The sequence below is a fragment of the Ambystoma mexicanum genome, chromosome 10 (genome assembly GCF_040938575.1).
Source record: "Ambystoma mexicanum isolate Mex_15411 chromosome 10, UKY_AmexF1_1, whole genome shotgun sequence".
In the NCBI taxonomy this organism is placed as follows: Eukaryota; Metazoa; Chordata; class Amphibia; order Caudata; family Ambystomatidae; genus Ambystoma; species Ambystoma mexicanum.
The window spans coordinates 1,378,838,189-1,378,861,819 of NC_090932.1; the positions used below are offsets into that span (position 1 = coordinate 1,378,838,189).

Consider the following 23,631-nt stretch of genomic DNA (forward strand, 5'->3'; position numbering starts at 1 on the left):
GCTTTCCCAAACAGATGTGTTTCTTCTATGGGCTTATTTATCAGGGAAGCCTGCGTTTCCGGCTTAAATCCCGAATTGCGCAGCCAAACATGGCGTTTGAGAAGTGTTCCCTGAACCAGGGAACGGCCAGCCGTCTCTGCGGCATCTAAGGAGTTCTTTACGTTGCCCTGGTTTACTAAAGTTCCCTCTGAGATTGTAGCTAACAAGCGTGAACGCAGGGGTTCTGGTGCGTCCTCTGCTTCGCTGCGCAGCTTGCTCCACTGTGTATCTGCGTAGCTAGCTAGTAGGGAATTGTTATTTGCAATCCTAGTTGAAAAGGCGGCGACGTTGTGATTCTCTTCCCAAGTGCGTAGAGCTTTTTGCCCTCTTTGTCAGGTGGTGCCTCACTAGTGGATAGTGGTACCCCTGCTCTTTTCCTTGTATTAGTAACTACGAGGGAGTCTGGAATAGAATGGCCTCTGATGTACAACGGGTCAGAGGGCGAAGGGCTGAAGAGCTTTTCTATCCGAGGGTTGACCCCTCTGACTAAGGCAGGATTGGAAAGGGAGTTATTCTTCTCTTTATAGAAGCCAGGAGCGGAATAGACTGACTAACAGGGGCTTTTTCTTTAATAACTTTCTCTACAAAGTCTATGTCAGGAAGAGTCTCCCCTGTGTCTATTTCAAAATGCGCTGCTGCCTTGTGAAGGTTGGTCATCTATGGGAGAGGTGTTTCCAATAGGTGAATCCTTGGGAGGAGAAGGGTGAAAGACATCAGGGTCTGAGTGCACTGATGGGGATTGCCAGGGCTGCGAGGTAGCTGTATCTTCTTCGAAAGCTCCTGCACTTGTGTAAGGATCTTCTTCAAACCCCTCTTCCTCATGTTCTTCCTCTCCACCCAAACACTCATCTTCCTGGAGGTATTGCTCCTCTTCAGTGAGGTCATATATGTCTGTAGAAGGGGGAAACAGCCTAGGAATTTTGACCCTACGGTCATCCTGGGGCCCTTCTCTTAGTCTTTTGGGTGTGGGTGGGTTTTGGTTTCCCAAAAACCTTTCCATTTTCTCCATACAAGAATGGAGTCTTTCAAGGGTCTCATGGGGGACCCCTGAATAGTCTAAAGGGGGGAAATCAGTGTTTTCACCTTCAAAACGCTTAGAACGCTCCCACAACGTCGAAGAAAGGTTTCCGTCGCCATCTGAAAAGCCCTCCGGTAGTTCCGAAGTGCCCTTAGATGAAAGGGGCAGTTCCTGGCTACTCTTATGCTCTTTCGGCGTTTCCATAGCTTTTTGTGCGGTATTCGACGTTTGTTTCGTCGTCCGCTTACGTGTGTCTTCGGAAACAATTCTCGCCAGGCTCTCGACAACGAGGTTGTCAGTAGAGGAATCTGGTGTCGACGTTGCCTGAGTTACGCGTTGTTCCTTGACGGCCGCTCTATGGAGCGTTACGTCGGATGATTTTGGGGTAGCGCCTGTGTTTGATGAAAGCCCAATCGCTGGTCGCGACTGCGTTTGCGGGTGGGGCTTGAGACCCTTACGGTCTGAGGTAGACGCCGGAGTGCCCTGCGTCCCCTTCGACGCTGATGGATCCTTCGTCTTCGACGAAGAAGAGCCGTGGGTTGTGTGCTTAGGCCTATGGGGTCTGTGAGCGTCCCTGTCGCCGGGGTGTTCATCCCCATGAGCAGGGCGTGAGCCGAGCCCGTCGGGGCCGGGGACGGACGTCGAGGAGCGCGAGCGCTCCTTCTGGGGGTTAATGACTTCCGTAACGGACGTCGAGTTATCACCCTCCTCGTCACTTTCTGTAACAGCGGCGGCGGGTGAGGAAACTGACTTCGACATAGCGTAGTCCGCCCACCTTTTAACTTTGCGTTCTTCAAGAGTTCTTGGTTTCAAGAGCTTACAGGCCGCGAAGCTGTCCTCCTTATGATCGAGGGGCAAGCAACGATTACAGAGCTTGTGTTTGTCCTTCCAATTGTATTTGCCCCTACAGCGTGGGCAAAACTTAAAAGGTGTCCTCTCCATAGCTGAGGCAATAATAACTGGTGATAACAACCCCAAGGGAAATATAGGGGAGAAAGAAAGACATTCGCAAAGAGAAGATAAAAGTTCGAACCCCCACTCTCCCTACTGTATGTTGGCCGGCGAGGCCAGGCCACGTGTTCGGCAGCGCCGAAGGATCTCCTCCGTCTCTTCCCCTCCGTCGAAAACTTGCTCGGCGGAGAAACAGCTTCACAGCTAACGTCGAGGGGAGGGATCTTTAACAATATAATAAGTATAATTAAGGACCGAGGTCCGATAGTAAGTATTTGCAATGTCTCTCTAGGAGCTCCGCGTAAGGCGACCAGAAGCTGGGCGGAAAAAAACAATCTGAGGGACCTCGACGCGTGAGGGATTATGGGTACAACGCACGTCACTATAGGGATAGTGTTACAGACACGCCTTGTCGACGTCCCCTTTTCGACTACGAAAAACAAAATGCAATACTCTGCAATGACCACTGGATGTCGGACCTATGTACACAGCATGTGATTCTAAGCAGATTAACAAACATCAGAAATCTATATTACAGTACTCCAATTTTGACAGTATTAAGGCATTGGCGTGGATAATGCAGCTCGCTTTGGATAAGAATGGTCTGCAGGTCCTGATGAGCTTGCAGGTGTAGGCAGTAGTCCACGCCATGGAGTTTACCTGTTTTCTAAGGGTTAAGGTGGAATCAAGGTAAAAACCTATGGTTTTTACTTCTTTGAATACCTTAATTGTATTTCCATCTATGTTAAAGGTGGAATAGCTTGAATTCATTTTTTTTTAGGGTGGCTGCGGCTCCAAGAATCAGGATCTCTGTTTTGTCATCATTCAGGTAGAGGCCATGGGATGCCATCCATGCCTGAATGAGGAGGTACATTTTATAAATTGCCCGAAAGGGAGGATCTGGGTGTCATCTGCGTAATTCGTGTAGGTGATACCCAGTCTGTCCAATTTGTCAAATAGGGGCTTGGTAAATATATATTGTACATGATTGGTGATACACAAGAACCTTGTGGAACGCCACATGTAGTCTGGATAGGGTTTGGCGGTGCCGAAGGGGAGAAAACTCTCATTGTTCTGTTGTCTAAGAAGGACTGGACCCATGCTATTGCATCCCTCGAGAAGTGGGCCACTGAGGCTAAGTGTTTGCACAAATCTTCATGGTCCACCAAGTCGAAGGCTGCCGACAAGTCGAGGAGGAGCAGCATGGCAGTTTTGCCTTGTCATTGAGCTCATCAATTTGTGTTTTTAGGTCGATTAATGCCGTTTCCGTGCCATGTTGTGGCCTGAAGCCGGATTGGCGGGAGCCTAGGAGGTGGTTGGCTTCAAGGTAGTTCTGTATTTGCAGGTAAGATACTCTGTCGATTATTTTGAGGAGAAAAGGCACTGTTTGTTTGTTTGTTTATTTGATAATGCACTCCAAGCCCTTGGGCAGCTGGGCGCAACAATACAAGTAGACTCGAAACTTAGTTACGATGCCTGACACAGGCTATTACAAAACAGTGGTAACTTACAACAAATGATACAGGTGATACAGTACATATAGGATCAAGATGGGTAAGCGCAGAAGAATACTGTAATAACAATGTATAACGTGATCAGATAGATAAGGGTGAATATCGTTACATATCATTGTTATGCAGCCATTTGAGAGCGTTCGATCTAAATCTAGTGTAGGGTAGCGGGCGTCTAAGGTCAGGTGGGAGTATGTTCCATGATTGTGCAGCTCTAACTGGGAAGCTGGAACCACCTGCCGTGGTAAATTTGAATCTCGGGGCTTCGAGTAAGAAGGTGTTGGCAGATCTCGTCAGTCGGTTAGAGGGTCTCCAGTTGATTCTTTCAGCTATGTAGTGGGGTGCTTGATTGTTGAGGCATTTGGATGTGAGAGACATGGTTTTAAGGAGGATTCGGTCCTTTATCTTTAGCCAGTGGGCCTCGGTCCGGTATTTGGAGATATGCTCTCTGCGTGGGATGTTCAAAGCTGCTCTTAGAGCGTTATTCTGTAATCTCTGGAGTTTGTCAATGACTGACTTATATTGCACCTGAATATAAGGCGTTGCAATAGTCCAGTCTGGACATGACAAGGGCATTGGCCAAGGTGAGGCAGCTGGCACTGGACAGGAAGGGTCTGGCAGCATGGATGAGTTTACACGTGTAAGTGGTTGAAGAGGCGATGGATTTCACTTGCTTTTTGAGGGTGAGAGCTGAGTCGAGGTAAAAACCTAGAGTTTTGACTTCTCGCATAACCTTAATAGTATTATTATCGATGTTAAATGAGGCATAGTCCGGGGTGAGTTTAGATAGGTTATGGTCTGATCCGAGGAGCAGGATTTCGGTTTTGTCGGCGTTCAGGCAGGGGCTATGGGTGGCCATCCATGCCTGAATGAGGATGTAGATTTTATTCACCAAAGCCAGGTCTGCTCCATAGTTGCCCGAAAGGGGTATGAGGATCTGGGTGTCATCTGCATAATTTGTGTAGGTGACGCCCAGTCTGTCCATCTTGTCGAACAATGGCTTGGTGAAGATGTTGTACATGGTGGGTGAGACACAGTAGCCCTGTGAGACTCCACATGTAATTTGGATAGGGTCGGCACAAGTGGAAGTAGAGAACACTCTCATGGTCCGGTTGGCTAGAAAGGATTGGACCCATGCTATAGCTCCTCCTGTGAAATTGGCAGCGAGCTTGAGGTGGTTGCATAGAACTGCATGATCCACCAGATCAAAAGCTGCTGACAAGTCCAATAGGACTAACAACGCTATTTTCCCACTATCCTTGAATTCCTCCATTTTTGTTTTAAGATCTATCAGGGCTGTTTCATTGCCGTGGAGAGGGCGGAAGCCTGATTGGCGCGAGCCTAGTAGATGGTTAGCTTCTAGGTAATCTTGAATTTGGAGATAGGCTTCTCTATCGATAATTTTTAGTAGGAAAGGTACAGTGGTGATAGGCCTATAATTGGTTGGGATGGATGGATCAAGGGTTTGTTTTTTAAGAAGGGGGGAGGACCCAGGATTCTTTTAGGTTGGGTAGCACTGTGTTGGATTTGAAGGAGGAGTTAATGAGCTTCGAGATGAATGGGGCTAAATCTCTAGCTGCGTCCTTTATTATTTGCGCTGGGCAACTGTCGCCCTTACAGTTAGAAGGCTTCAGTGAGAGGATAACCTTTTCAGTGTCGATAATGGAGATAGGTTTGAAGCTAAAAGGGGGGATAGTGTTAGGTTCAGAAACTAGAGGTGCTTGTTGATCAGTAGGAGTGAGGGCGTCTTTTTTATTAGTTATTTTAAGTTGGAGGGTGGAAATTGTATTCAATAGGGCTTTCTGTATATTAGTGCACCATGTCTTGTCCTTGGGGACTGTGTAAGTTGGTTGAATGGGAGATTCCATTTCCCGGAGGATGGCAAAAAGTTCCTTGGTATTAGATTTGGCATTGGTAATTCTGTCATTGAATACGTTTTTTTTTGTGTTGATAATTTCTGTCTTGTAATATTTGGTGAATCGGGTTAAATTAGCTTTGTTGTCGTCGGTATGCGAATTACGCCAGAAAGTTTGGAGTTTTCGTTTCTGCTTTCTAAGGTCCTTAAGCTGGGGTGTGAACCAAGCATTAAGGTGGGCTTCTTGTTTAACTTTGCATAGTTTTGGAGGTGCAATAGTGTCTAGTGCATGAGACATAGCTTTATTAAAGGTGTCTACTAGGGTGTCTAGGTCAGTGTTGTTCTTCAGGCCATTGATAGTAGGCAGGAGGAGGGGGATGAGTTTTTCTGTAGTAATGTCTTTTTTACTTCTGGTGGGGAGTGGTGGTATCATTTTGATAATTTTACGGCTGACGAGGTCAAGTGTGGCAGTGAAATGTATTAGATAGTGGTCGGTCCATGGTTGAGGGGTGATGTCAGTAATGACTATGTTGCAGTTAAGTTCAGATACCCAGTCAAGGGTTCTGCCTTTAGCATGTGTGGGGGAGAGGACTTTTTGGGTAAGGCCGTGGTCATTTAGGATAGCTGTTATAGTGAGGGCATTTTTGTTATCTGGCTCAATAAAGCCGATGTTAAAGTCACCCATCAGCAGCGTTTGTGAATGATTTTGGGTATCGTTCGCTATGAGGTTGGTAAGGTCATCTTTGAAGGTTCCCAAGGGACCTGGGGGCCTACAGATCAAGTGAATAGTTAGCGTGCGGTTATTAGAGAGTTGCAATTTTGCTGAGAGTACTTTGCAGGAAGCACAGGGAGGTGAGGTGGTGAGTTTGATAGGCAAAGTGGTTTTAGCGATGATAGCTAGGCCACCGCCTTTAGCATTACGTCTATCTACTCTATGGATCTGGTAATTGTCAGGTACAGCTAACATCAAGGAGGGTCCTGCTGCCTCGTGGAGCCAGGTTTCTGTTACGGCAAGGAGGTCAATGCTGCTGTTGTTTAGTATGTCAGCAATTTCAGTTGCATGGGCTACCATGGATCTAGCGTTGATAAGGGATCCAGTAAGTGATAAGGTATTCTTAGGAATAGGATAGCTTGCAGATTTATCTGTGTGCTTGTTTTGACTCGGGTGTTTCTTTTGTGAAAGTGAGTGGGATTTGGGGTCAGAGTTAATGGTTTCGTAGCTTGAGTTTGGCTTATCCAAGTGCGTCTGTATAGTTGGAGATCTGACAGTAAAGTTTGTGCTGTTTCTTTTGGGTTTGTATATGCAAGGTAGTCTTGCCCTAAGTCCCAAGTTTCTGTCTGTGGGGGGGCTAGTGCTGTAGGTAGCAAAGGCCATGATTTTAGTTAGGAGGGTCAGGCAGGTCAGGTTTCTGCACATGGTAGTTAGAGTAGTTAACTGGTACAATTTACTTCCCTTACTTCGCTGGGATGTCTGGCTATTGTGGCGCAATATAGATTGCAAGTGGCTAGTTGTAACCAGGGGTTCACCTAGTGATGTGGAGCATGGTATTCAAAAATCACAATATGAACTGAAATGCATGGTCTGTTAACGACCATAAGGCACAACACAATCAAAGTGGTCTGTTAGCGACCCTAAGGCACAGTATTATCAAATGCGGTCTGTTAGCGACGCTAAGGCACAGTACTATCAAATGGGGTATTTTAATGACCATAAGGCACAACACAATCAGAGTGGTCTGTTAGCGACCCTAAGGCACAGTACTACCAAATGTGGTCTGTTAATGACCATAAGGCATAACACAATCAGAGTGGTCTGTTAGCGACCATAAGGCACAACACAATCAGAGTGGTCTGTTGATGACCATAAGGCACAACACAATCAGAGTGGTCTGTTGATGACCATAAGGCACAACACAATCAGAGTGGTCTGTTGATGACCATAAGGCACAACACAATCAGAGTGGCCTGTTAGCGACCATAAGGCACAACACAATCAAAGTGGTCTGTTAATGACCATAAGGCACAACACAATCAGAGTGGTCTGTTAATGACTATAGGGCACAACACAATCAAATGTGGTCTGTTAAAGGCTATGGGGCGCACTAAGGGGCAGTCAAAAGACATATGTGGCATAGAGCAGCTATAATGTGCAATCGGAAAGGCAAATGTGGCCTGCGACTATGAGGCGCAATTATTGGGGTTTAGGGGTATGCAGCATTTATACTTTCTCTCCCTTACTCATTCAGCTTACAGTGGCTGTAGTAATGGGCCTGTAATTTGTTGGGATAGAGGGTTCCAGGGTCTGTTTTTTTAGCAGGGGTAACACCCAGGACTCTTTTAGGTTGCTTGGGACAGTATTAGTCGTGAATGAGTCATTGATTAACTTCGAGTTGAATGGTGCTAGGTTTCTCGCTGCATCTTTGATTATTTGGGTGGGGCAGTTGTCATCCTGGCAGTTGTATGGTTTCAGGGACAGAATAATTTTTTCAGTTTCCTTGATAGATACTTTAGTGAAACTGAATGGTTCTGAGGGGCTGGAGGATTCAATGGGGCTGGTAGAATGCGGCTCGGTGTGAGGCAACAAGGCTTTTTTAATGGTGATCTTGTTTTGGAGTGAAGTTATTTTGTTGGTTAGGGCATTCTTAATGCTAGTGCATCATAGTTTGTCCTTAGGTGCGTTATATAGGGGAGCAATGGGGGATTCCAGTTCCCGGAGGATCACAAAAATTTCCTTAGTGTTGGCATTAGCTATTCTTTCATTATAGAGGTTTTTTTTGTGTAATTATTTGCAAAGTGAGTCAGTTGCAACTTGTTTTCATCCGAAGGGATGTGGCGTCATAGGGATTCTAGTTTTCTTTTTTGTAGTCGAAGGTGTTTGAGGCAGGGTGTAAACCAGGCATTGAGGTGTGCACAGTGTTTGTTTTTACGCAGTTTGACTGGTGCAATAATGTCTAAAGCCTTAGACGAACAAGTTACTTCCTTACCTGGTAACGTTCTTTCGATGGGATGGTCCGACGACATATTCCATATCTATGACAGGTAATGTCCACAGCTTTGCTGCTTCGGAAAATCTTTGGCGTCTGCGTCCTGCATCGATGACGTCGATGCGCCGTCCCCGAGGACCTCCTCCGACGGCCGACGTCACCCGATGTGATAAGTAGGACGCACGACGCACATAGCCCCAGTTATAGTTTTTTCCCCAGAACGTGTGCCACCAGTCAGGCACACAAGGCCTTGCGGAACGCAAGCTGCAATCGCAAAAGAAATTCTGCAGTGGGGAAGGCAGGGAGGGAGCGATATGGAATACGTCGTCGGACCATCCCATCGAAAGAACGTTACCAGGTAAGAAAGTAACTTGTTCTTCGAGGGGATTGGGTCCTCCGACGTATTCCATATCTATGACAGACTCCCAAAGCAGTACCAAGCAAGGAGGTGGGAAAGAATTTAGAATACAAATTTAGCATGTCCAATCAAATTGAGGAATAGAGCACTGCCTTGCCAACGGCCAGATTCTGCCCTCTGATGGAATCGAGGGAGTAGTGACGTACAAAAGTATGTACTGAAGCCCAGGTGGCTGCATCACAGATGTGACGAATAGGAACTCCCCTCTGCAGGGCAGTAGGCGCAGCCACTCCCCTGGTAGAATGGGCCCGCAAGCCAGCCGGAGGGTCCTTACCCGCCAAGCGGTAACACTCGGAGATAGCTAAAATAATCCAACGAGACAAAGTCTGTTTCGTCACAGCTTGTCCCAAACGCTTTCCAGCGTAACCAATGAAAAGTTGATCGTCCACTCTGACCCGGGACATGCGCGAAATATAAAAGCTCAAGGCTCTCCTAGGATCAAGCCTTTGGAGCCTCTCCTCTTCCTTACAAGGATGTGGAGGAGGACAGAACGCCGGAAGAACAACCTTCTGGCTCAAATGAAATTCCGAAACCACCTTTGGAAGAAAAGAAGGACGAACCCTAAGGACAACCCTGTCCTTATGAAACAGCCTCAAAGGGCAAGAATGTAAAGGCTCAAACGGAGCACCCATAAGAAACTTAAGAACAAGGTTCAAATCCCAACCTGGCACCAAAAAAGGTGACGGAGGGAACACATTAGTGAGCCCTTTCAAAAACTGCGAAATTAAAGGAATCTTAAAATAGGAACACTCTTCAGACGAGCGCTTAAATATGGACAGCGCCGCCAGATAACCTTTAATGGTCCCCACTTGCAAGCCCCAGTGGGCCAAAGAAAGCAAAAAAGACAGAACCATGGGAATGTCACATTCAAAAGGATCCACATTCTGAACTCTGCACCAGTCGCAGAACTTTCTCCAACGGCAACGGTACAGAGACTTAGTTGCCGGCCGCCTGGCCGAGAGCAACACCTCCATCACATATTCAGGGAGGTCCCAATCCTTATACCTCAACCTTTCAGAAGCTGAGCGTGAAGATTGAGGGATCTGACCTCTGGATGGAGAACCTGACCCCCCTCCCGTGAGAGCAGATCGTCTCGGTAGGGAAGACGAAGTCTAGAAGGTCCGGGTACCACGTCCTCCAGGCCCATGCCAGAGCAATGAGGATCATCCGGGAACCGAACCTCCGCAACACTTGCGGGATGACAGGGACTAGAGGAAACGCGTACAGCAGTGGGAATGACCACTCCACCACGAACGCGTCTCCTAAGGCTCCTTTTGGTTGACACTGGAGGCGAAGAGATCCACTTGAGGGGTCCCCCAAAGGGCGAAGATCTCCAGGAGAATCTCCTGAGCCAGCTCCCACTCGTGAGAGATCGTGCTCTGCTTTCTCAGAGCGTCCGCCGTCTCGTTGTCGTCTCCGGCCAGATGAACTGCCGAGATCGAAACTTTCTGCTGGATGGCCCAGAACTCGAGCTGCATCGCCTCCCTGCACAGCGGAAGTGACCCTGCCCCCCCCTTTTTGTTGAGGTAGTGCATGGCCACCGTGTTGTCCATTAGAATCAGGACACTCTTTCCACGCACAGTCGGCAGAAAAGCCTTCAGGGCTAGCCTGACGGCCCTCAGCTCCAACAGATTGATATGGAGTCTGGACTCCGACGGAGACCAACGACCGCTGACTGTCAACTCGTTGGCATGAGCTCCCCATCCCGTGAGGGATGCGTCCGTCACGATCGTCACCTCCGGCCAGGGCAGCCAAAATGGGGCCCCCTTCATCAGATTGCCCTCGACGGCCCACCACAGAAGGTCCCGGGCTACCGAGGGCGGCACCTGAACAGGGTCCGACAGCCTGCCAGAGGACTGAGACCACTGGAGCTTGAGTGCCCACTGCAAAGATCTCATCTGCAGACGAGCCTCTGGCACCAGAAGAATGCAGGATGCCATGAGGCCAAGCAGTCTCAAGAACTCGGACGCTGGGAGATTCTGGGCAAGTTGTAACTTGTGCACCATCTGCTGAATGTGAAGAGGAAAACACTGCTCCAGGGACGTGTCGAGCACGTGTCGAGCACCGCTCCGATGTACTGGAGCCGCTGCGTTGGTGTCAAATGGGACTTCTTTAAATTGAGGGAGAAGCCCAGCCTGTGAAGGGAGTGGCAGGTGATGGACAGATGATCCAGGACTTGCTCGGGAGAGCTCCCCCTGATCAACCAATCGTCCAGGTAGGGGTAGACGTGAATCCCCCCTTTCCTGAGATGCGCTGCCACCACCACCACGAGCTTGGTGAAAACCCTCGGGGCGGAGGTCAATCCGAACGGCAGGACCCGAAACTGAAAGTGCGAGTCGCCAACCGCGAACCTCAGGTACTTCTTGTGCTTGGGATGGATCGGCACATGGAAGTAAGCATCCTTGAGGTCGAGAGACACCAACCAGTCCTGAAGTTGAAGGGCCTGGAGGACTTGAGAAAGAGTCACCATCTTGAACTTGTCCTTCCTGAGGAGTTTGTTCAAACCGCGCAAGTCCATGATGGGTCTCAATCCCCCGTCTTTCTTCGAAATCAAAAAATAAGGGGAATACCATCCCTTGTTCCTCTCCGCTAAAGGGACCAGTTCTATGGCGCCTTTCTCCAGCAGGGCTTGAATCTCCTGCGCAGGGAGCGGATCCGGACACTTGAAAGAGAGGTTCCCTGGTGGATTGTCGTGAGGCCTCTGCCGAAAAGGAAGACAGTAGCCGTGGATTATGATCTCCAGAACCCACACATCCGAAGTAATGGCATGCCACTCTACAAGATGCTGCGCCAGCCTTCCCCCAACCGGCGAACCATGGGACATGGCCTCATGACTGAGTGGTAGCGGCTGCGGCGTTGCCTGAGGGCAAAGAGGCAACTGCCCGAGCCGCCTTGGCACCTCGAGTACCTTTGTTTCCACCTCTGGCACTCTTACGATGGCCTCTTTGACTGCTAGCTCCCCTTGCTTTACTGAAGGACGAGTAATAGCGAAAGGAACCTCCCCCTCCATTGCTGTCCCCTAGGACCAAAAGGCGGAGGTTGGCGAACTGCAGCGCCCAACGCCTTTGCTGCAGCTTTGGAGGTCTGCAACCTCTCAAGGCTCTCGTCAGCCTTGCTGCCAAAAAGGTGTTCACCGTCAAAAGGCATGTTGAGGAGCCGGGACTGCACATCAGGAGCGAACCCAGACTTCTGCAACCACGCAAACCTGCGCATTACGGTGCTCGCCGCCATGGACCGGCTGACACAATCCGCCAAGTCCAAAGCCGACTGAACGGCCTCACACATAGCATCCATGCCATCCTGAACCATAGCAAGGAAATCATCCCGTTCATCCCCTTCGGGAATATGATCAGCCGCTAATGCAACACAGTTCCACAGAGTGTGTGTGAAACGAGACAAGGCACATATGGAGTTGGCCGCCTGAAGCGCCATACCCCTCGAAGAAAACATTTTCTTCGCCCAGCCGTCAAAACGTTTGTCGTCCCTATCCGGAGGGATGGTAGGATACGACGCCTGCTTTGCCGGGGCCGTAGCCGCCTGCAGCACCAAACTCTCCGGGGTGGGGTGCCTAGACAAGTAGCAGGGGTCGCTACTGGCTGGACGGTATTTTCGCGACAAAGACTTGCCCACTGCCGGGAGACTCTCCGGAGCAGTCCAAGCCGCTGCCACCCTTCTCTGCAGAGCCATATGAAAAGGCAAAACCGGGTCAGTGGGTGGACCGAGATCAAGGATGTCCGTGAGATCATCCTGAACGAATTCCCCTGGGGGAGCTGACCAACCCAAGTACTCGGTAACCCGAGACATAAGGCGCCGATATGAAGAATCGGCATGAGTGCCAGGCTCCGGCCGACAAAACTCCACCTCCGGAGAGGTGTCCAGTCCACTGGCATCATGCAGTGACTGCCTCAGGTCATCAAACTGGCTATGACCCGAGATAAGGTCATCTGGAACCGTAACCGGAACCAGGCCTCCATCAGAGCCTTCATCACCCTCTGAAATGTACTCCAGGCGGGGAGAGGAATACCTCTGTGGACCAAAGCAGTGCCGGACCTTAGCCACAGCCTTTCTAGGGGCAAACCCCATGCCACGGGGCCCCTCCGACACCACCGCCTCGAAAGGCGTCGAGGGCGCCGAACGAGTCGGCACCGGCGTCGACAGAAAACGCGTCGACGTCGAGCGAATCGGCATAGACGTCAGCTGCAGCGCCGCCAGCATCGGCGGCGTCGACACAGTCCTCGAAGCCGGAGCTCCGAGCATGTCCCTCTACAACCTAGGCGCCGACGGCGTCGACGACCCCCCTCAGAGGCGAAGCCTCGAGAGAAATCGTCAACGACCTTGGCGCCACAGGCATCAATGTCTTCTTCGAAGACGGCACAGGATCACACGGTCTCGAGCGCGTCGAGGACTGGGACCTGGCACAGGCATGGCGAGAACGGCTACCCTTGTCCGAGCGGGACCTCTCCTGCAAGCCGTGCCGACCACTCGAGCTCGAAGGCGTACGACCAGTGTCTCTCGACCGGTGCCGACCGACCCGACTCGGAGGCGCGGACGGACCGGTGCCCTGTGATTCCAGAATCGCTAGCATCTGCTTCCCGAAGGAAGCCCATTCCTCCGGTGTCGCTTGCATGGAGGGATAAGCGACCCGCCGACGGGCGGAGTCCTCGGAAGAGGACGGGGAAGGCGACCTATGCCGGCGCTTCCTGGAATGCCTCGAAGAGGCCGAGGAGTGGCGAGACCGACTCCTGGAAGGAGACCCACCGGACTTCCGACGATGACGCGGAGAGTCGCCCCTCGAATCATCCGTCGAAAGCCCCGCAGACCTCGACTTCCGGGGCTTAGACACCCGGCCTACCGACAGCTTCTTCTTGCGTTCCTGCAAGGCCTTTGCAGTGAGTGACTGGCAGTCGACACAGTCGTCCGTATCGTGGGCCTCCCCGAGGCACCCGAGGCAGGCGTTGTGCGAGTCCGTGACCGACATCTTGGACCCACAGTCCCTGCAGTTCTTGAAGCCCGGACGCGGGGTTGAAGACGAGAAAGACATCGCCACGAACAGGTCTTCACAACAAACCGAACAGGTTCAACGAGTCGAGGCGTACCGAGATTCACGAAGCAAACACGTTCGCGGAAAAAACAGAACTGAGGCTATGGGCGTCGTGCGTCCTACTTATCACATCGGGTGACGTCGGCCGTCGGAGGAGGTCCTCGGGGATGGCGCATCGACGTCATTGACGCAGGACGCAGACGCCAAAGATTGGTAGTAATTTGTCTGACGTGATTTTATTTGCTCCTAGTTGGAAGGGGTGGTGCCATGACTTCATCTTTGGCTATTTGTTTGTTTATTGCTACAGAAAAATCAATCAGGTGGTGGTCGGTCCACAATTGTGGAGTTACTTTAGTAATAGAAGTTTCGCAGTTCAAGTCGGCCACCAAGTCTAGGGTCCTTCCTTTGACGAGGGTTGGTGCATAGACTTTTTGGGTCAGTCCATGTTTTGAAAGGATAGAAGCTAGTGCCTGAGCATGTTTGTCCTCTGGATCATTAAACCCAAGGTTGAAATCACCCAATATTAATATTTGCGAGGAGTCTTTAGTGTTATTAGCAAGAAGGCTGGATATGTCCTCCTCAAAGGTAACGATGGGCCACAGTGGTCTATAAGGCAGGTAGATGGTTAAGGTGTGGCAATTAGAGATGGGCAGTTTGGTAATAAGCATTTCGCAAGATTTGAGTGGAGGTGGAGTCAGGAGTCTTATAGCGATGTTAGCTTTCGCTATAATGGCTAGGCCACCTCCTCTGGCGTTGGATCTATCCGCTCAGAGTATTTGGTAATTGCCGGGTACTGCTAGCGTAAGGGCTGGGCCTGCAGCATCATGCAGCCACGATTCAGTGACAGCTAGAATGTCAAGGTCATCTGCGGATAACAGATCTGCTATTTCAGCGGCATGTGCCACTAGTGATCTGGCATAGATTAATGCTCTTGTGATAGTGGTCATGATTTTGGGCTCCTGGTGGGAGCAGGTTTGGGTTGTTTAGTTGTAGTAATGGGTTTAAGGGGAGGGTAGAGAGCAGGGTTCAAGGTTCTGGGCAGGGCCTCATGGCCTGGTCTAGGAGCCGATTCGCGGCACGGGGCATTTTTGATGTAACTAAGGCAGGGATTCATATTAATACTGATCCTGGGCTTGTAGAGATAAGGTAGTTTGGCTCTGAGTCTGTTGTTTCTATCAGGTAGTAGACAGGGTGAGTGCCTGGAATGGGGCATTGTTCTAACAGTGATCTGCTCGTAGATTAATGGTAGAATAAACAATACAAGTGTCATCTGGGTGTTTCTGGGGATCATAATTCTGAGATGGCAACTACAATTCGGCACTGTTGGCTAGTGAGGCATAGGCATAGATACAGGCTAGTGCAAATCAGCAGATAGGCTAGCAGTGGGATTATTTCATCAGGTAAGCAGTAGGCCGGTGCAGATAGGATGCAATAGACCAGGGTCACTCATTAACTGGAGGACCAGTGCGGGTCGGGAGCAGTGGATTGAGTACATAACAATGCATGGGCTAGTTTGCCCAATAACCACTCGATAGGCAGTAGGCCCGCATAGGTAGCAAAAACAGTGTGCTAAATATGGTTTGCTCATTAATCACTTATTAGAACAGTGGGCCGACATCATGAGTCGAAAATAAAAATGCCTGGTACGTTAGGCAGGTTCGCTTAGTTACTCGGCTGGTGCAGTTTAGATGCAGTGGGCCAGGGCACATGGGAGGGGGAGCTAGATCAAGTATGGGCCGAGGCATGCGAAAGTACATGGATTAGAGCGGATAAGATGCTGAGGGCGCTAGGCACCTTAATTGCTAATACCATACACGGTAGAGGGTGAGGCTACAGGTTTCGTAAGGCAATACATCTCACGACAGTGACATTGCATAGGTTTGTGCAAGGATGCTACCATTAACCGACATAGGAGTACGCTGAGGAGTAGCAGTGTTCTGGAGGGGCTGAGCTCAGGCGTGTTAAGTAAGCATTAAGCAGTAATCGTGAGGTACCGCAAGGCAGTATGGATAGGTGAGTGAGCCTTGAGCCTTGATAATACGTGCAGTTAGAGCGATGGGTGAATAAATGTGGTCTGTTGACGCATTATTCGGTTAAAGTGTGCGTGCGTCATGCCAAAATAGATATATGATGTATCACCAAAGGTGCGTGAGAGGGCAAGCGAAAGGTGGCTCCAGGCGTGGTATACAGGGTTGATAATGGAACATATATGCGATTAGCAATACTAATGATCACAGCAACGATGTTTGAGGTCACCTACTTTGTATAGGGCATTACAGCGTGGCGAACATAGTGGGGGCTCTTACCGAATGTCTCAAAGTCATAGAGACGATCAGGCAGAGTCTCTGGCCCCTCGGCTCCAGTCGGCGATGTCAGGCTAGGACAGGTACTAGCCTTATAGGGCAGGCCTTTGAGGAGCAGGCCCCAGCTATCGCCTTCCGGTGGCGGCATCCGACACAAAAAGAAGCAGGGATCAATCGGGTTGGCCGCAATGGTAGGCAACTAGGTCAACAGGCTGAGGTGGCAGCCATCTTAGGGAAGTCTTGTGGTCTCGTGGGTGGGAAGGCAGCGGATTTCCCTCGAGTTGAAATCAAATGGTAATGCTGATCAGCTTCTGGTGCCGAGCATTCGGCGTGTAAGAACACAATAGGCACAGAGGGTCTCGTAGTACAGGCAGCCTTACGCTGGTGCTGTGGCGCAAGGGAGCGGCACTTCGCTTCTTCGGAGGCAGCTGGGGTGTGGTGTCAGGATGGGCTCCTGCCCTCCCTGCATCCTTGGGGCTACTGGAAGGCTAGGACAGGCACTAGCCTTATAGGGCAGGCCTTTGAGGAGCAGGCCACAGCTATCGCCTTGCTTTTCCCAATTTCTGATTACAATTGAGGTCTATCATTGCGGAAATGTTGGGTTATCCCATTCTCGATGAACCTGCATTTTTTCTCCTGGCGTATGCATCTGGAGAGAATACCGTTGACCTCCTAGCATCTTGCTTAGTTTTTGAACTGTTGACAGCAGCGTGCTGGTGGACACCTAAACTGTGGGAACAATGTGAACACCTATCGCGATTAACTTGGCTAAGTAGGGTGTAGCAATTCCAGACAATGGAAATAAATCACAAACGCTGCACACAATAAGTCAGCCAACTTGTATGCTCGTTGACACCTCTCTCTATTTAGCATCCAGGAACATTAGAGGACATGAGTCCCACAAGCATAAGGGGTTTGAGGTTTGTTGGTTTTAAGGTATTTTGTGTTTGTATCCAGAATGTAATGTAGCTCTGAATCCAAAGAAACAGCATGTTGTACTTGATAGCAAAGTTAAATAAGGTTGGTGAATGGAGGTCGTTTGTTTATTGATGAGTGAGGGTACAAAAACATAAGAATCACTGTGTTAAAATGGTGGCATGTGTCATAAATGTGCATCTTGTACTGGAACCTTGGTACATGAAGCACTGGTCAAATAACAAACATCTGCTGGAAAAAATATGCAGAGCTAAACATTGCAATTACCTATAGTGTCAACTTCCACAAATTCTGTGTACTAAAAAGCATAACTTGGCATCAGGCTAAACAAGGGGAACATATTTTTTAAATAAGTAAAACAGTCATACTAGGGTGGAAAATCTAGGGAATGAAAAGGAAACAAAGTGTTAAAGGAAGGAAAAGAATTACCTTTCATACTGCTGGTCAAATGCCTGATGACTGACTGCTCCATTGGAGTGGATTTCAGACAAATCCTGAAAGATAAAAAAAAATTCTTCTCAGTTCATTATTCAAACTCTTTTATTTAATGCATCTGTCTTGCTTCTTTGTCAAGTGCATTTTGTGTTTTCTGTGTTTAATCTGTTAAACTGCATATCCAGGAAATCCGTCTTTAATAAATGTCTAATTGGCACCGATACGAGAAACAAAAGTAGCCAATAGCCTTAAGGGTAGCTGACAACTACCATTTCCTCCATGCCTCGTCGTCGACACATCGGTCAGTTGTGGCCAGACTTGGTGTGATATAAATGCCTCTGCCTGTGCCTAAGAGTCTCTTAAAAGGATAAAGCGAAAGCAGGAAGGAAGAGACAGTTACCCTGACCTAAGCTCCTCACATTAAAAGGCAGTAACACACAAGCCAGCAGTAGTTTTTCAAATCAGATGTGTGTGCGCGTGTGGTGTTTTCTTTGAAAGTCTTGTAACTAGTTGTGTACTTGCTCATGTGATGGAAACATACACAGCTGCTACCTGTGATGTCAATGGGGTGTGTGCAAAGGAACTTGCTCTGTTGCCTTATGTGGTCTGCATACTGAACCAAGGGTCACATGGAGTTGGGCATGTAAGTAAAGAAGAAAAGAAAATGGGGGCTAGGGTCTTTTCACTTCCCTACTAGTGTGATTCACCACATGTCTTAAACTTCTAGCACCACTCTCTCAATTGTTTTTACAGTAATTCAAAGTCACAATCCATCTTTATGAAACATATTATCTTGACAATTGTACTGGCACTTACATTTGTACAGAATACAAAGTAAAACTAGCAACACACATGATTAAGGTTAAGTGCTTCAACGATTAAAGGACATGAAGGGATGTGCAGACTTAAACGGTGTAAAAGGTGCCGATACAGAACAAGGCTATAGTTAAAAAGTGTTCACGTGCATGTTTAATACCAAAGGTCCATCTAACTGCACTTGTCTTCGTTAGGATGCAGTGAAACAGTGCATTTCAGGAATGCCCAAATAAGGGCACCAGACCATTTGTGGAAGGATAATTAAACATATTTTAGTTTGCAGTGAAGGGCAGGCACTGTTGGAATGCAGGATGAGCTTCTTATGAGATCTCACTTTTAAACTGACCATTGTGTTGGCCAAGAAAGCAAATTAGCTGGTGGTACTCCTGCATTATTCTGGGCACCATGTCCCCCCCCAGTGATCACTAGCTGCATTGTTGATGAGGAACAAGTTACTTACCTGTAACTGTTGTTCACCAGCATGGGTCTGTCATGGATTCACATACTCATTAATATTCCCCGTCGTCAGGCTGGGAATCCTTGGTAAAGAAAAAAATCAGTTTCAGTTTCGTTTATGAACGGTCTTTCTACTAATAACCAATCACTGGTATCTGGGTCATACTGCCCCCGGCCAATGACTGCCCTCTACCTAAGCCCCTCCTCTGGCAGCCATCTTCAGATTTGGTAGCACGTAAAGTAGCAGTAGGACCCAGAGAAGAGCTGCAGAGGGGTTTTGTCATGGGTATCAGGCAGGTAGTTGGGGCAAGCTGGGTGGAGGTTTGGCAGGCCTGGCATAGGCACACAAAGAACCCATAGCAGATCCCGCCTTTACTTCCTTCCTAGTGTTTGTAGTAACTTCCTGGTTACCACTTCCTGTTGCCAAACGGGAAGTGAATGACAATCCATGAGCTCTCTAGTGTTTGGGTGTGGCTGGCAGTATAAGCCACACCCAAGATTCTTCCAGTGCTTCGTGTTGCTTACTGTGAGCTGCATCAGCAACACACTTGCAGTGCTCCGGATCATCCTGCTTCAGCTTACCTGCTCCGGATCCTCCCGCTTCTGCTTACCTGCTCCGGATCATTCTGCTTCTACTTACAGGTACTCCACACTGCGGCTACCTCGGTCAAGAGAGGACTTCAACAGCGGCACCTGTAAGAATAAAGAAGAACAGCGTTAGAACGCGCACTTCAATAACGCTGCGCATACTCACCGAATCTTCCCACGACGCTGGTGTCCAGGTCAGTTGTACAAGCGCACAACCCTCTGCAAAAGAAAGAAGAGACATTAGTCATTGCGCTCGCCCCAATAACGTGGGGACTATTGCACTGCGCTCCCTCTAATAACGCAGTACATACTTACCTAAGCCTCCGTGCAAACTTACCAGACCACCAAGTCTCTGGTAGCGCTGAACACGGACTCAAGGCGCTAATATCACGTAATCCACTCCTGCAAGGGAAGAAAAAGGAGAGACATTACCAGGCGCGCTCAAGGTTAAGACGCTGCGCTTACCTACCAGCAGCTGACTTCTACACACAGCGCTACTCACCCGCAAAATTCAATATGGACAATTCAGGACACTAAACATTCTCCGTGCAACGTTCACTTGTGGAAAAGACTTCCTAGCCAGTGAAGAAACTGGCGCCTTGAACACTCGGCCTTGCTGTGAAGGCATATAACAGTATGTGGCATCTGAACTCAGCCAACAGACATTGGCATCATTCATATGAGCAAATCGCGGCCCTGCGGATGCAGGATGGAGTGCACACCTTACTAAAGATCAAGGTAAGCCCCTAAGGGACATCACAGCACACCTTAAAGTGAAGGGAAGGGCCCAGGGGACTCAGGTGAATTCAGCTCTCCAGGTGTTTACCTTGTATTTCACAGGAATCCCTCCAGGTGAAAACAGGGGAAGTGAGAACTCGGGGGTCAAGGGAGGCTCATCTATCGCTCATGCAGAGACACAGGTGAGTGTGGCAGAAAACAAAGCCAGCCTCAATACCTCTGCCTGAGCGATGGAAACCTCTGAGGTAGACCAGCTTTCCCTATTGTTAGGTGAACTGCGGGCCGAGGTGCATGCAGCCCGCTCTGAGACAAATGCCCTAAGGCGCGAACTGGTAGTCAACAGGGATAAAACAGACAACTTGGCAAGACAGCTCTTACAGACCCAAGCTGGTCTAGCACCCTTACCAAGTGGAGTTCCTCAGGGACAGCCTACCGTGGCACCTGTAGCCACACCCGTTCAAGTATTGCTTCCAGGCAACATCCCTTTAGCACCCCCGGAACGCTTCTCTGGGGATCCCAAGAAATGTGGTGCGTTCATGAATCAATGCCACTTACACTTCATATGCAGACCAGACACTTTCTGAATGACCGAGCGAAAGTGGCTTTTGTCCTCTCCTATTTAGGAGGGCACGCGGCGGACTGATCTGTCCCGTTAGTGCTTAGGGACGACCCTTTACTGAGAAATTACCCAGGTTTTCAGCGTGAACTGGAAAAACTATTTGCCCATCGGACTCGAGGTCAGGCCCTGGGTGATGAGCTACTCTCTCTGCGACAGGGTGGTCATGATCTTATTTCATATGTCGCCACATTCAATCGCCTAATAGCCGAATCAGTTTGGCCAGAGGAGAAACAAATAAAGTTATTTTATCGAGGACTGAGAGGAGAATTAAAAGATGTCTTGGCGCAAGTAGTTAATCCTCCCGAAGATTGCAGTGAATACATTGACCTAACTATGCAACTAGACCACCGGTTACAGGATCGCAAGGCCGACCAAATCAGATCAGAGCATAGACCAGTGTATGTTGACCAAAGGAAACGTCCCATCGACAGGCCCCAGAAACACACTCAGAGCCCATGCAATTGGGTGTTCTCAGGGGAACACTCACCAACACAGAGAGAGAACGGAGGCGTCAGGAAAAACTTTGCTTATATTGCGGCCAATCTGGTCACTTCCTCCGGAACTGCACGGTTAAACCTCCATGGAAGACAATGGGGGTACTAGATTACACGTGGGAAGACACAGGCACGGTAGCGGAAAACTCCAACGCCCGGCAGATGTAGAGGTCGGTCTGTTGAGCCAGGAATGGAGCACTCAGATCTCACATTTCAGTATTCTTGTGGTTTTGGTAGACCCTTCACAGCCCACCCGAATGCATGCCCTCAAGGCTTTCATAGACATTGGGGCTATTGGGAACTACCTGAACATAAACACTGCAAAGACCTTGGGATTGGCATTCCACCGTAAGGACACAGTTGAAAGTGTGACAGCTGTGGATGGCACACAGCTCCTTTCGGGACCAGTAACACAGTGTACTTCCACCATCACCTTAATCTGCCAAGATGGCCACAGGGAAAGTATTAGATTCAACCTAATCGCTGCACCCCAATTCCAGCTGATTCTTGGGATACTGTGGTTAGAGATGCACAACCCAAAGATAGATTGGCGAGCTCGAACCTTACTCTTTTCCACGGAATGCAACTCTTGCTACAACAACAAAGGAATCCAAGGAAGCCCATTGCTAGCTTCACAAGAAAAGATAGCAGGTTTAGGCTTGGTGGGCACTTTACCAGAGGAATACCAGGAGTTCCAGGATGTGTTCACGAAGGAGCAAGCTAATACACTACCACCACATCGAGTTTACGACTACCAGATCGATCTGCAACCAGGGGCACAAGTACCGTGCAGCCGCATTTATGCCTTAACTGAGGAAGAAAACGCTCATCTACGGACCTACTTGGACCAATATCTGGCCAATGGCTTCATTAGACCATCTAAGTCACCAGCCACCTCCCCACTCTTCTTCGTGCCAAAGAAAGAGGGGGACTTAAGAACATGTATTGATTACGAGGCCGAAAATCAAGTCACCATAAAAAATAAGTACCCGTTACCTCTGATACCAGTACTCATAGACCAGGTGAAACAAGCAAAGATTTTCACCAAGCTAGACTTACGCGACGCATATCACCTGGTACGCATGAAGAAAGGGGACGAGTGGAAGACTGCGTTCCGTACCCGCTATGGCTTGTATAAATACCAGGTCATGCCCTTTGGGCTTTGCAATGCCCCGGCTGCATTCCAGCATTTTATGATGTGTTACGGGAACTCCTCGATGTCTGCGCAGTCGTCTACATCGATGACATTCTGATCTACTCCACCACTCCCCAAGAACACGTAACCCACGTGCGAGCTGTACTCCGCAAACTGCGTGAAAACCAACTGTACGCAAAGCTAGAAAAATGCTCCTTCCAGGTCACCGAGGTAGAGTTTCTGGGATATGTATTGACACCGCAGGGGATCAAGATGGACAATAGAAAAGTGGAGGCAATCCTCACTTGGTCCTCACCCACATCGGTAAAAGGAGTACAGAGTTTCCTAGGGCTTGCAAACTAATTATCGACGCTTCATACCTGGATTCTCACATATTGTACATTTAATAACGTCCTTGCTGCGTAAACACCGAAAGTTCGAGTGGACACCAGTGGCGGAAGAAGCTTTCCGCGCTCTCAAGGAAAAATTCACCTCAGCTCCAAGACTGCAACACCCACTGCCCGATTTACCGTACATCGTCGAAACGGACGCTTCAAGCATTGACATGGGGGCCATATTGTCTCAACAAAATCCTGAAACCGGATGCCATCATCCCATTGCCTTTTGGTCAAGGAAATTTTACCCAGCAGAATTGAACTATGCGATTTCTGAGAAAGAACTCCTAGCAATCAAAAGCGCACTGTGTGAATGGCGACATTACTTACTAGGAGCAAAACACACCATCACAATAATAACAGATCATCAGAACTTGTAATACTTGCGCTCAACAAAAGCTCAGTCTTCTAGGCAGCTCCATTGGGCCCTATCTTAAATGGAATACGACTTTGTGATCACCTACTGCCCCGGAGTTAAGAATGGGAAAGCAGATGCGTTATCCCGCATTGGCACAGGAGAAGAAGTCTACAATGCCCCTGACCCGGTGGAGATCATTCCCAGCCATAAAATTCTCGGCCTCTGTACAGGCCCATCTCTGTTAAACACACTGCAGGAAGCAATAAAAGAAAATATGTCTGAAGAAGACCTACTGGCTTGGGACACGAAGGGACATCAGTTCACCATTCAAGACAAACTACCATACTACCAAAAATGCCTCTACGTTCCAACTAAGGATCTGCAACAAGCAATCATATCAGACTACCACGACTCACTGTTAGAAGCCCATCCGTGTATAGCCAAAACCATGAAGAAAGTAAGCAAATCTTATTGGTGGCCAACTTGGCAAGAGTATATTGCCACCTAAATAGGCACCTGTGAGGTGTGTGCACAATACAAA

General features: G+C 48.9%; 1 protein-coding gene across 1 annotated transcript in view; it reads right to left on the minus strand.

Annotated features, from left to right (window-relative positions):
* The window catches only part of ANKRD13A (ankyrin repeat domain 13A), a 1,258,643-nt gene that overhangs the window by 158,945 nt on the left and 1,076,067 nt on the right, over positions 1 to 23,631 (minus strand). The window contains exon 14 of the mRNA XM_069619390.1: positions 17,486 to 17,550. Coding sequence (XP_069475491.1) covers positions 17,486 to 17,550 — 65 coding nt within the window. The remainder of the gene's footprint in view (positions 1 to 17,485; positions 17,551 to 23,631) is intronic.